The following is a 14,719-nucleotide window of genomic DNA, read 5'->3' as shown; positions in this document are numbered from 1 at the left end:
TTTTCGTTTCTCTTGTTCCGCCAACGGATAAGAATGAACAAATATTTTTCTATTTTAAAACGTTGGAGAAGAAAATGAAATGTAGATTTCAATTTTCTTCCAGATTTTATTATCACTGAATCATCTCGTTGTTTCTTTCTGTTTCTTTCAGGTAATTCGTTAAGCGAACGTTTGTTCGAGTAAATGTCAATAAAAATTTATTAAAAGTTATTCCGGCATAATCGTTTATTACTACCACGATACGTATTGAATCATTGAATTGCTATGTTGTGAAGTTTCTCAGGCACGTGCACTCGATATTTCCTATGTCAGATTTTATGTCTCAGAATTTTCCCACTTTCCTAATCTAACCTTAAATCATCACAACTGGCCATCTTTTCCTGTATCTAAGAATTTACCATCTTCAATACTTATATTATTATAATTATTATATAATTAAATATAATTAATATAATGTATAAAATTTAAAAATAAATATAATTAATATATTATATAATTATATTATTATAATAATAATTTAGAGGATCTATTATTATTTAATTTCCACACTCAACCATAGTAATTTGCAATATATTTTTATTTTGCGCAATCAACGAGTAAGCAAGTAGATAAATAAAATTCTAAGTAATAAATAATATACGATAAACGATAAATATAACAATTCACATCTAAACTTGACGACTTCTTTCTTTATCATTTTCATCACCAGATGGAACCACCATCGAATTCTTGTGTCTCTGAAATCTCTACAATTTCACCTCATTCCTTGTCTCGTATTCTGCGAGTCTCGTTCCAGTTTCAGATACGCATCGTTTTCTTTGGTGCAGCGGTTCGAACCGGAAGCGACGACGATGAGAATGTAGCTTCGTCGTCGCTCAAACCTACGGAATGAACTGGATATTGACGTTCTATCCATGAAATCGACAGGAATCAGCAGTTCGCTCGCTTCTCGCGTTCCCAGCCAGCCAAACACGTACCACCGGAAATGACGATCCTCTGCGTGAGACAATTCTTCTGTCCTCGTTTTTCTCTTTATCGTCTGTGACCAGATAGACACATCAGTGTTGATTTTTCTTATTGAATGAGGATTGGAATATGTACGACCAAGGAGACAGGTTTTCACTTAGAGGTTATGACGATTCGAGCAAAGCTTCGACATATATACGGTGTCTTATCTTGAATCAATTTTTGTGAATATATTTGTTCGAAAATTTTTGTTTTAATGATCATTATTTAAATAATAATTATATAATTATTAGAAATATGAAAAATTATTCATATGACAAATTTCTGACGTTCTTCTGAACAAGATCTTTTCCATTTGAAACTTGGTAGAAATTCAAGGAATTATTTGTATTTTTTATTATTTATAGATGTTATTACATGTAATTATTTAAACGCGTATTTGTTGGTCTTTTACAATATTTTTCCATCTTGCTTCTTAACAATTTAATAGAACATCAGTATTTTTATTTTAGTTTCGTTAGACGATCTGTCTTTTCCTTCGTGCAATTTCTTTTTACAATTTTTTAATTCCAGTCACGAGTTACACCCGCACTTAAAAGTTACGTAACGCTTATTATATTCGTGCGGAAAGTGGGAAAAGTTACGAATGATCAATAGCGATATTTAATGTCACTACTATTAAGAAATATTTTTGCAGATCTTCATACATTTCTCAGCAAATTTATTTCTATATTATATATGTTATTTCGAGAAGATCCAGGAGTTTCAACAATTTTTAAAATAGCATACGAAAATATAGAAGATCTTGCAAGTGGAACATTTATTTGGACTGTGGATTTTTATACATTTTAAGGAAATTTAAAATTGCAAAAGTCTATAAAATATTCCAAGTATGGTACGCAATTTCTGCGTAGGTTTCATTTCTTCCATTGCATTCAATGAATTATGAATTTGCATAAATATTTGTGCTCTAACAACGATACTTAATACTATTTGAAACTATGGAGGAAAATTGGTAGACTTCAAAAGGAATGTGGCCGGTTATTTCCTTAAGATTTTCCGGGATGAATGTGATTAGCTTTCTCGAAAGCAATTATGTGACATCTTGGAAACTTTTAATGTTTAATAGCGATGTTTAATGTCAGTGAAAACTTTTAATATCGGTTTTACTTGAAACGAAAGTTTCAAAACGAAAATCAAGTGATTCATTTTTCCTCTTCTTTTTTTTTTCTAAGTTTCTCTTTGGTTCAAGCACGTAATATAGATTATGGGATATCTTCGAAACTTTTAACGATCTAATAACGACGTCCAATAACGACGAAAACTTTGAATGCTTGATACTGATTTTACTTGATAATCGAAGTTTTAAAAGCGAAAGTGATTCCTCTTCCTCCTTCTGCTCCAGTTTTTTTAAATTTTTAAAATGTTATTTCACATAATAGGTCACCTCATAAGCTACATCCAACGTGAACATGACATAGGGCCTATAGTAAAGCAATTAGAAAGTAAAAATAACGGAAAATTCCTATTATAAATCTGTCCCGATAATTATGGTCGCCATAGAATTATTTTCGTTTAATATCGCACGTTCTACACGACAAAGATCATCGTTTATAATTGTCGTTTCGTGAAATATAAAACATTGAATAAAATAAAAGGGATACTCTAATGCAACAATAGCAGCTGACGATTAATATCGGCTGTGCTGTGATGTATTTTCGAGCAGCGTACTGTCTTCTTGGTCATCAATTTCAATTTTGTTAGTAGCAGAAAAATAATGCCGGAAACGTCAAACGTTAACTCGAAAGACCCAGCGTTTCCTGTTTCTCTGGAAGATTTTTCGCCGTCATTGCCTCTGCTAAATGGTGTCCGATATTTCAGGCGGTAACGTGTCTGCTCCAGTTCGTGGGGCTAGTGGCATTAACCGGCGTTCTAGTCTGCCTCGTTGCCGTGTTGCGTTTGGTGGAACTGGCCATCACCCTGATCAATCCTTTCACTATTTTTATGCTTCACCAATCGGGCAAGATAATCATTGTGAGTATGAAAACGAGGTAATACAATTCTTTTAGACACCCGTTTTATCAATGGCTGATATTATTGGACCATTAGGAACTGTAACAATGTTGGGCGAACCTGCCGAATACAGCTAACTCTTCGTCGATTTCGGTGTCCTTGAAATATGTGCTCAAGGTTATAATTCTTAACAACTTTTTCATATATATACATATAATCATATACATCTATACATCTTTCAGGTCGCTGAAGCCAAAAATGTGGCACGTTTTTTACGGAAATACAAAATTTTCGTCTACCTGTTGATGTGAGACTCGATTTGGTACTCTTAAATATATTGTATGGTTTAACCTGTATGCATTTGAGTCGTGACTATTCATTTTGATTTGGATTTTTCTTTTTTATTTCCCGGCTATGATCACACAGAGAATGGTAAACGAGAAAATTGGCATTTCGAACATTGGCATTGTTGCACCAATCATTTCCCTGAAAAATGAGCCGCATTTTTCCAGTCTCCTAAAATATCCACGGAAAGACACATTCGGATGAAATATGTTGCAGATATCCATGTCTTCCTATTTTTGTATTTTATAGAAATATTATTTTTCTTATTTTTTATACGATTTTGTATATTAGATGTTAGAACTATTGTGCGTGCGTGTGTGTGGCAGTATTTTCCCTCTATTTTTTAACATCACTGGATTTAAATCGCACATTAATTCCGCCCCCATGCGACTGTCCCCGTTCACGAGGACTGCAATCACTTAAATAACCTAACCTCACCTACTACTTTCCATTTGCAATTCAATTTTTATTATTTTCCCTTTAATACCTCACCACGGAGATATTAAAAAGAGTGCTGTTAAAATTCATGCGAAGGTAACGAACATACTTGAAAACCGAACACCCGATATATGTGCAGGAAAAGGTTGTTCAGAATGACGACCTTGACGACATATTTCAAGAGCATGGAAATATGTGAGGAGGTAGCTGTTCGACAGGTTGACCCAATTTTGCATGTAATTTCACTATACTATAATCCAGGGACCGAAATGACAATTATTTAAAATATTTAAAAAGAGAAAATTATTGGAAAAAAGAATTTTGATTTGAAGTAAATTTTTTGAAATAAAGTAAATTTTGATTTAGATGGAAGTTAGGATAGTGACTTTTCCGTTTCCAATGTACACGGGAATTTTGTATTTTAATTTAACGAAAGGAACTTTATTAAAATTTGTTAGCTCACGTTTCTATGCGCAGATCTATCTATCTGCCTGGATAAAGGAAGCGAGGGACACGATTGTTTGTGAACTATATTATCAAACTTTAGAAGTAAGCAGCATATAAAACCGAAGAGAAATTCGTTTCTATTTTACTAATCCCGTGTTTCAATATTTGGAGAACTTGTTTGGGAAACTTGTTAGGGAAGCTTGTTAGGATTTAGTCCATCTATAATAGAATTAGTGGAATGATCTAGGGAATTATGTTGTGATCTAGTAAATTTGACACGAATGGTTTTGATCGTTTTTCAAGATACGTAGAAAATTTCTAACCATATTTACTGATTTACTTTTTTTGAAAGATTTATAGAAACTCTTAATTTAGTATTGCCACAGAGAACATTCTTAAAAGGTTTAGTCTCATTGGATTGGTTTTAAAGATTCCCTTTTTAACCTGACTTGATGTATAAAAAAATCCCTAGACTAAAGTATAGTAATAATTCCTAGATTTCATTGACATAACACTTAACTCTATCGTTAATTACATTGAACAGATTTCAGATAATTTTAAACTTGGAATGTGATGGTCAAATGTGGTGGTAAACAGAAGAGAATCACGTTAAAGTAAGATAGGAGGATCGTTAATGTCGTTCGGATTAATTAGTTTGTCGCGTTGAATATTCGTCGACGAGGGTTTGTCGTGTGCAGTTTGCCAACGTTAGAGAAAATGGAAAACTGTCTGCAGGACTGTGTGAAACCAGCTAAAATATTAGGTTATTACACGATTTCGTAATACCACCGTCGTCGTAGGACCTCGTCGTGCGGATTATTCGCGGAAATTAGATCATCTATTTCATGCTCTCCTCATGGAATTCCCAGCCGTTAATAATTTCTTATGCCGACGAATCGTCATATATTTTTTTACCAGATCCAACTAGGTACATATTCATTTTCTACATTGTCACCAAACTGACAAACCATGATCAAACGAATCGTAAGAAACAAACTCGTGCATTGTTCTATTTCTCGCTCTCTTTTTGCTTGTTTCGATTAGTTCTTTTATAAAAAATGAAAATATTCTTCCTCAAGTATATAAAATCTTTTATTTCTTGTCTCTCGTCCTTCGTCTATTTTCATTATTTTCTAAGAGATAAAAATATTGCTTTCTAGATTCATAGATTCTTTTATCGCTTTTCGTTTTATTTCGATGCAAGCAATGAAATATTCTATTCTTGAAATATTCAGATCCTTTCATCCGTTTCTCTTTTTATTCTATTACACAGGATGCAAATATTGGTTTGTAAATTTGTAAATTCTCTTATTTCTTTTCCATTATTTCTGTTTCAATTCGTTTTATCGTGTAGAATGAAGATATCTGGTGAATTTGTAGGTTCCTAAATTATATTACTTTTCCGAATTCCCTAGGCTTTAGTGCCTTTTATTATTATCTTGTAAAGAACGGACTCTCTTCAAAGGATGGAAACCTTCCTACCGTGGATCTTCATATTCTTTTTATTCTGTGATAGAATAACCAAATATTTTCGAAATTAACAATAATTAGTAATAGTTAATCGAAATCGAGAATTATTTATGTATTTGGTTATAGTGTTAACAAAATTCCAAAATGCTTTACACAACACGTACATTGGGTTGGAAACTAAGTGATTGCAGATTTTGTCAATACCACCTAATAACAAAATCCGCAATCACTTAGTTGCCAACCCAATAATATACAGTGGCGAACAAAAAGAATTTTGTAGAATAGAATAAAAAATATAAAGTGACGTTATAATTTTACAGAATTTGTGTACAACACAGAGTAGATGACCAAACAATTGTAAACAATATCTCTTGTTCCCCACTGTATACGTTAGTTTTCTATAATAAGTGCTGAAATACTTTCGTAAGCCATTATACAGGGTGGTTCAAAAATCAGTTCCTACGATTTTTCAGGCATTTCCGATAGTCGGATAAAAAGATATCTCGAGCAAAAGTTAATCAGTCTCCGATCGACTACAACATTAAGAAATTCAAAGAAAGTTTCGCTTGCACGAAAAGTCAAGGTCATACGTATTTTTCTAAACAGAACAGCACATCTTTTAACACGCCATCCGACGCATTTCTTAATCCTCTACGAAAAAAGTATGAAAATACTCGAGTCGAAGAATGATCAGTTTAAAAAAATATTCGAACTTTAATGTCGTGAAACCTATCGCGTAATGGAGGAGGAAAACGTAAAACCGAAACAGCACCGCGCTATCTTCCCTTATTTTTTATGCGATAAGTTTCGCGATATTAAAGTTAAAATATCTTTTAAACTAATCATATTTTGATCCAAGTACCTTAACAGTTTTTTTATGAAGAATTAAAAACCATATCCTATCTGGCACATCAAAAAATGTATCGTATAATTGAAAAAAAAAAAAAAATAAAATAAAATACAGTGACTTTAACTCTTCCATCGAAATAAAAGTTTCTTTGATATTCTTAATGTTCCAATTTGTAGTCGCTCGACAGCTGATAACCTTTGTTCGAAACATTCTTTTGTCCGACTATCGGACAAAAGCTCGTGGTTACTGTACCGTTCTGTGGATAAAATGAAATATTTAAAATACGTCGATAAATGGAAAATAAGTGGCAGGGCCGAAGAGCTCGTGGCCAGTTAATGTTAAATGCCTGGCTGTCCGCAGTTTGGGCTGAAGAAGAGTAAAAGGCTGACATCCAACGCTTACCATAAGATTCGCATGGATCGTGGACGTGCATCTATCTTAGAATTAGAGATAGGTATACGTCAACCGGAAGTGCTTTACAACAGAAACGTGATGTCAGGCTTGTTGGAAGAAACGTTCCCTCGCGAGGGTGATAACTACAGGGTCGTACAAATGTCACAAGTGGCTATCGTCGGTCAGGATGACGAGGAGCAGGACGAGGAAGAGATAAAAGTTCACGGTCCTGACGAGGTGGAAGTCGAGAAGGTTGACGAGGATCGAGAAATCGAAAAGGCTGATGATGATCGTGAAACTTAAAAATCTGGTTCCGAGGAAATTGGATAGACCAGCGACAAGGAAGCAAACGAAACACTTGAAAAATGAGAATAAATCTCTGAAGTGAATAATGACGATGGTATTTAATGAAAATCGTCAGTCTGTTTTGAAATATATATATATATATGTCTTTTAGACGAATTAAAAGAATTGTGTTGTTATTGGGTTTGCAAGTGAATTTGGTTCTTACCTTTTTGTAAGAAATTTTTATCAATATCAAATAGAATGTAGTTTTATTTATATTTTTCATAGAATGATCACTCGATCTCTTATCTTTTTGAAATGAAATTTTTTTATTAATGTTTTAATACAATTCGATAGTGTAACGAATTTCAATCTTTCACTGTTGGAAAACATTTTGTTTTCAGGTTATAGCAGTCCTTTTTAGGTTAGAATTTTAGGTTAGGTTAGAACATTAATTGCAAATTATAAGATTAGATTCTGGTCTGATAGCAGATCAATTTTTGTATGTGTGATCGATAACGTTTTATGAGCTTTTATTTATAGGACCGAATTCTAGGAAAATCCAAATTCCCAACATTTTTCTTGCCACCGATAAATTTGTTCGTTTATTTTGTTCGAATCTGGTTTCCAGATTATAAAATCACATTGTCCAATGATTGCTTTTTAAAGTACTTTTGACACTCTCGTTTCTGGTTTACGTTAAACCTGTGAAATTAAATTTTTCCCCATTTTCCGATTTTCACGCATGCCTAAATCAAATCTGAAGTAAATTGCACAAATCGTAATAAATCGTCCAATGGCAATTAAGCGCGGACAATTTTCTCAAAGGACAAATTCCTCAAAGGAAATCAAATGTTACGCCCCCAAAATTGAGCGTCCCTTTGATTTCACGGATTTTCTCTGTAATTGAAGTAATCGTATAAATGTCTTTAAAATCTCGTCATCCGTCGATAATTAATTTTACTCACGAAATTCCAATTAAAAACACGTCATCGTCTACTCGACTTTACATCGTTGGATAATGCGGTCTACGCGATAATCGATCATAATCGCATATTGTTACACTTGCTTTTCGACATCTTCGATCATTTTTTTTCTCTTTTCCTTCATTTTTGTTTTCCTTCCACTTCATAGTTTGTAGAACATCTGAAGAAAGAAAATTGTATTTTGTGCAAAATATTCCTTTTATTAGGAATTTTGTTCTCTCTTTGTCCTTTTCCTAATTCGACAAAGATCACGGTAATGATGTGAAAAGAATACTATTTAATGCAAAATATTGTTTTTTTTCCTTATTTTTTCCAAGTCGTGAAAAATCTTCATAACGAAACTGCAAAATTTTATTCGAAACAAAATACTCCCTTTAGTAGAAACTTACGTATCACATCGACTATTTCCCCTTCTTTTCATTCATTGTTAATAAATCACCAATTGTTATTTACGATACTACAGTATTAAGATTTTTTGCAATAATATTTATTTGTTAAGTAGAAATTAAAGTATATAAAAATTTTATTTACAACAAAAAATACATGTATAATAATATCAGATAAACAAATATAAAAAAACATTATTTGGCGTAAGAAACATTGTATGGATATAATACTTCAATATATATTTGCAATTTATTTATAAACATAGAAACTTATATAAAAAACTAAATATTCAGTTATGAAAAACAAATATTAGAGCAATGTTTATTAAATTAAATTTTCAATACAGTATATCTTTTAGTGTATCATCATTGTAAATTTTTAAAATTATTGCATTATTTTGATCATTTTTCTTCATTTTCTTCTCTTTTCGTCTACTTTCGAAGAGATCTCGTTAATATGTATTATACATGTAAGAAGAATGGAATTAAACAATGCTAATTTCAAAGAACTTTAATTAGAATTGCAAAAAAATTCTAATTCTAAAAATTCACCGTTGCAATTTGAAAAATCCTGTTTCTCATCAAATTCTCCTATAAAAATTCTTTTCAACCTTAAATGAACAATATTAGAATTACTAAAAAAGAAAAAGAGAAACAAGAAAGATATAAAAGAATATTAGTATTTTGTTATTTTGACTACATGAAAATTGGTAGAACTTTTGCATCAAATATTTTGTCGTTATTTTCAATATTCATGGAAAATCAGGGAATTTTGGATGAATTCAGATTTCGCGATAATTAGTGGCTTAATTTATGATCGGTCCACAGTTTCGCGAATTATAATACATCATTCTGATGTCAGGATAATTAGATTTATTGCACGCTCGACTAATGGCTTTCCATCGCGAATGAGAATTTTTTCACCTATATCTTCGCTACTTTTATTTTCTATCAAATGAGCCACAGATAATTAGATTGGAAGAAAATGTGCCAAGCGAAAAGCACGCGAAAAAATTCTTTTTGTAATATCACGAAACGCTATCTGCCTGTTATTTGAGTTGAAATTAAAGAAAAAAAAAAATATATATATATATATATATATATATATATAAAATTCTGAAATAAAATTTTGAAGATAATTTTGGAAATGTCTTAACAATATGAAAATTTTAAACAGTTTTATTTTTCCGATACTCGCCTCCAGTATTCCAGAAGATTTAAAATGAAACTGGAAACTGAGGAAAAAAGGCGCGAACATTTTTGCATAAAAGATATTTTCATCGTGGACTCTGTCAGTTTCTTTTCCCATATTTTACTTTTTTTTTGCTCTCCCTTTTTTTCATTTCCTGTCAAATGCGTTCTCTTTTTCATTAGGTCATCCTGCGAGTTCAGGTCGCGCAGAGAAATTCATTTCGCTTGGCAACAAAGAGAAGATGGCTTTAAAATATGGGAACCATGCTGTGTTCAAAGTAAATTATGAGCAGTATGTTATGAACATGAAATAACGTACCTCAGAATATTAACTTAGGGCGAAGAAACTTTCTCTTTGATCTTGGAAAATGAACGAAATTGCAGGAGAGTATTTTTCCATTGTAACATTCTTAGAGCAAAGGAAATAGTTAATCTTAAAAATTATTTATTACTTTCCAACGTGATTTTCGTAGAATTTCGTTAAAATCCTCTAAGGATATTAAAATCAAAGAACATGTTCCTTTATCACGTGAATTTTCAATCTCGACATCATAAAGGACATTTTTTCCCCTAGTTAACTCGGCAGAATTATTTTCTACGAAATTTCTAAATAATTTTTTTTATTTCTATTTAGCAAAAATTTAATTAACATTTTTTTTATTATTTCTGGATTTATTATTATCATTTCGATTGAAATTTGCGATATACAAAGAAATCGAACGATTGTCAATTATGATGAAATTCATGTAGGTTAGTTGAGTCGACAGTGAACAATGTAACGTGAGATGAAACGAGGATGAAAATATTTGTTTATGAATTATGGTAAATTTTCAGCGTTCGTGATCTCGTAATAGAGATATACAAATATGGACGTAAGTAAATATTAATGATGAATATCGTGCAAATTATGTGGTAGTTTTTAACATTTATCTGTAGACAATTATTTTATTATATTTTATTTTATTAAATTTTATAAAAATGTATCTGACTAGTCGATTGTATGTCTGTATGCATTTAAATACATTGGAGTTTTACGTAAGTTGTTTTTGAATACATAAAAAATAAAAAAAAAAACTATTAAATATGAATCATATTGCTTCAGGAAATTATTGCTTCAGGAAACGTTGATTTGTTATATAAATAATATATGCACATATACATTGACTTTTGAGTGTAAAAAATTAAATTAATATATTCAACTGCAGCATTGTAGTACATGTATTATACGTTACAGTCGTGCTATTAGCCAAGAGAAAGCAAGTTGTGTCACGATCGAATATTAACACGCATTAGCCAATAATAATTATCTAATTATTGCAAAGATGAAAAATTATTCGTACGAGAAATTTTTGACGTTGCTCGATAGAAACTGAACAGGATGTTTTCGATTTGAAACTTGGTAGAAATTCAACAAAATATTTGATTATAGGAATCATTTGTGTTTTCAATTATTTATTTATAGATATTCTTAAATGTAATTATTTAAACGCGTATTTGGTGGTATTTTACAATATTTTTCTATCCTGCTTCCCAAGAATCGAATAGAACATCAATTTTTGATTTTGGTTTTCATTAGATCTGTCTTCTCCTTTGTGCAAATTTTTTTTTTACAATTTTTCAATTTTAGCCACGAGTTACACCCACACTCAAAAGTGGGAAAAATTACAAACGAATTATCAAATTGTAATAATTGCCCTGATTTTAATTGGAATACGAAATTGAATCATCTATACCAAATATCAATGTTTTATGAGAAACTAATATCCTAACACTCTTGATCGAGACAGTAAATCTGTTTGCATCTGTAGCGGAAAATTTTACGTACTTTGGAAAATTTGTACTCGCTGGCTAACAGACTCATAAATCATACTAATCGTATTATAACAATGCGTACGGGTAACCTCGTTAACGTGAATAATTCGAGCGTAGGAAAATTTCGAGATTTATTATCTATCAATTTTTCACGCAGCTCGAAGTTATTCTGACAGATTTGAGCGCGAAATTTCCCGGCTTAAAATATGTTGTACGACCGGAGTATGCGCCATATTTGAATACAGCTGGTACAGTGTTGCTGGGTTGGCTGATAGTATCTTGGATTTCTTACGTAAGTTCTATCCTTTTTCACAATTTCATACATAGTTTACAATTTAGAAATATTTACTCGCGATTTTCAAGGGATATATTGGCTTAGCAACTATATCCCAACTAAGAAATTTTGCAGATATTAGGTTGGCAACTAAGCGATTGCAAACTTTGTCATTACCACCTAATGACAAAATCCCCAATCACTGTTGCCAACCTAACATCTACCAAATTTCTGCCCACTTTTATTTTCACTTCCTTTCTCGTTTATTTTCATTTATTCAACGAACGTTCCAATTACGCGGCTGATTAAACCAGAACAAACGAAAATCTGCTTCGTACCGTTAATTAATTCTTGATATTTTTCCATTCGTCGTTTGCTCTTTCACGCATCGTCGCATTTACAACATACTCTGTTTAACATCTACACTTATTCATTAAATATGTCAACGTCATTGTTTACTCGAGCAGAAATTCAGAACAATTTTTTATTCTACATCAGAATTTAATTGCACGAGATTTTCTTTCAAGTATTAGGTTGGCGACCAAGCGATTACGGGTTTTGTCACTAGGTGGTAATGGCATCACCTGCAATCACTTAGTTGCCAACCTAATAAAAGAACATCGCAATATAAAGTTTCTAATGGTGTTCGTATAATTTTCGATCCTCCAGAACGACAGCGTGTTTTACATAAATGTGAAAATATTCAATTAACCATGTAGTCTCGCAAGATAATTCCCAGTTTTGTTATCGAATATCGATTCCTCAAAAGAGTTTCGTTTTAGTGCCAATAAAATCTCAAAATGTTTCCTATAAAACACACGATGTATTCTACAAGTGTTTTCGAGTCAGGGATCAAAAATAACGGTTATGTCTAAAATCTTGATAACGAAAGTCATTGATAAAGAAATAATATTTGTTTAAACAGAAGAAAATATTAAATAATGGAAAAATATTCATTTTTTAGTACTCTAGTTACGAATAACCATTAGAGATGATCAGAATGTTCTTCATTGTCCATAAGCATTGCACATGATAGAATTTTTTTTATTATCTCTGAAATATTTAATTTTTGTTTATTTTCATTCCTTCTCATTCCATTCCTTCTCAATAATGGTTATTGGCGACCAAAAAAGAATTCTGTCACAAGCGATGATTATTTAAAAAAAAAATCTATAATGGTTACTTGTAAAAAAAAAATCGATTAGATCAACCTACTACTTTTTACACAGCAATTTTTCTCATCTCTATGATAACTATTATGGTCCTTTGTTCGAATGCTTCTGTAAAGAGTGTTCATAAAATTTGATCATTTTCGACGATACTGTATTTCATTGGGAATTAAAAAAGTCCTTTATCTGTAGTTTATCTGGGCGTTCCTCGCGCCCCTCATGATCACTGTCATCGCCATAATTCTGATTTGCCCGACGACGGCGAAGTGGTGCGTCAAACAAACCATCCCCGGCATGGAAACCGTTTTCAACGAGTTCTTGGAAATGTTCCAGACCATTTTGTCGCAAATACGCGACTGATCAAATTTTGACAACGGCAGTTACGAGTTTAGTCGTAGTTACAGCGCGTTTTGTAACTGTGTTTCATCTAAACTTTCCATCGTTGATAAAAACGTTCCAGGAAGAATAATATTAGCTGTAGAAGGGAAATTAAGATGAAAACTAATCGAATGTAAAAGAAAATTACTCATTTCTGTCAAGAAATTGTAATAATAATTTACAAAATAAAATTGTATATGTATTTTTATTGTTTTCTTTTTTTACGTTAAAAGAAATTTGAGACGTTTAACGTCGAATCATAAATCGATACGTGGTATAAACTTGAAATAGAACAGGCAGAAACATGGGGAAATACGGGGATGCGAGTAATGTCTCCGATTACCATCCAAATGGCTCGTGTTCTAATCCCTATGCACCCATCTGGTTTTTCTTCGTCAAAAAATGCTTTTCCCACCGCACGATGCGCGTGCGTCTTAAAATAAAAATAGAAATAAAAAAGCAAAAGCTCATATGTATGAAAATTTAAAGAAAAAAAAAGAAGAAAAAATAATGGATAACGAATCTTAAGGTAGTGAAAATGTATTTAGAGGGTTATTCATCATAATTATAAAAGTAATTCAAGAAACAAGAAAAACATTCAAATTTTCTGCAAATTGAGAAAAGATAGCAAATACATGCGTATTTAATAATATACCACAAAACGAAGTTTATGAATCTGTTAATTATGAATTTGTCGAATATCTCTAAGTTTATAAATTGTGCAAATCCCTGAATTGAACAACATAAACATTATTAACATTAATTACTTAGCAGTATCAAAATATTCTAATAGTCAATCAACAATAATTAATGTTCGTTATTATTAATGAATTTAATGTTCGTTTACAACAACTAAATCTCGCTATTTAAATAAAATTCAAGCTTTATCACAGTTTTAAAGAGGATTACTTGTTCGAAGCTGAACAATTTCAAAAGAAATAAAATAACCCATCGATAACAGGTGATTACTATTGCAGAAGGTTGTGATAATTTAAACTTCATAGCTGGGAAATCCAATAAAAGATAAATCCCGTGTCTGAATCTGTTCCATCCTTAAAAATCCACGTAACAAGAAAGATGGAAAATTAGAGCTTTAGAAAATCCACCTATAGCTTCCGGGAGATACATCTGGCTAACTACAATATTGGGTTTTTCCCATCCCACGTCGTCAAACGAATTTGTAATACGGTTGTTCACAAGGTTACAGTAGCCATTTGTCACGAAAGCACCGAGGCAGATTAGTTGCAATTCGTGGGGCGTCGTTCATTAAAACGAGAACACACAGTGTTGGAAGGTATTTTAATTGCCTTCACGAT

The 14,719-nt window shown here is 31.8% G+C and overlaps 2 protein-coding genes across 2 annotated transcripts in view; one reads left to right on the top strand and one right to left on the bottom strand.

Moving 5' to 3' along the window:
* LOC132914510 (protein maelstrom) overlaps window positions 1–14,719 on the bottom strand; it is a 348,506-nt gene that overhangs the window by 36,161 nt on the left and 297,626 nt on the right. The gene's annotated exons all lie outside the window — the stretch shown is intronic.
* LOC132914809 (uncharacterized) lies at window positions 2,767–7,281 on the top strand (the record flags this gene model as incomplete). The annotated part of the gene is made up of 2 exons (XM_060974218.1): window positions 2,767–3,000; window positions 6,890–7,281. Coding segments are annotated over 2 exons (570 nt in total), but the record flags the coding sequence as incomplete, so codon positions are not given.

Source organism: Bombus pascuorum, chromosome 15 (assembly GCF_905332965.1).
Source record: "Bombus pascuorum chromosome 15, iyBomPasc1.1, whole genome shotgun sequence".
Classification (NCBI taxonomy): Eukaryota; Metazoa; Arthropoda; class Insecta; order Hymenoptera; family Apidae; genus Bombus; species Bombus pascuorum.
Note: the sequence above shows the minus strand (reverse complement) of the source record. Positions and strands in the feature narration are given on the sequence as shown.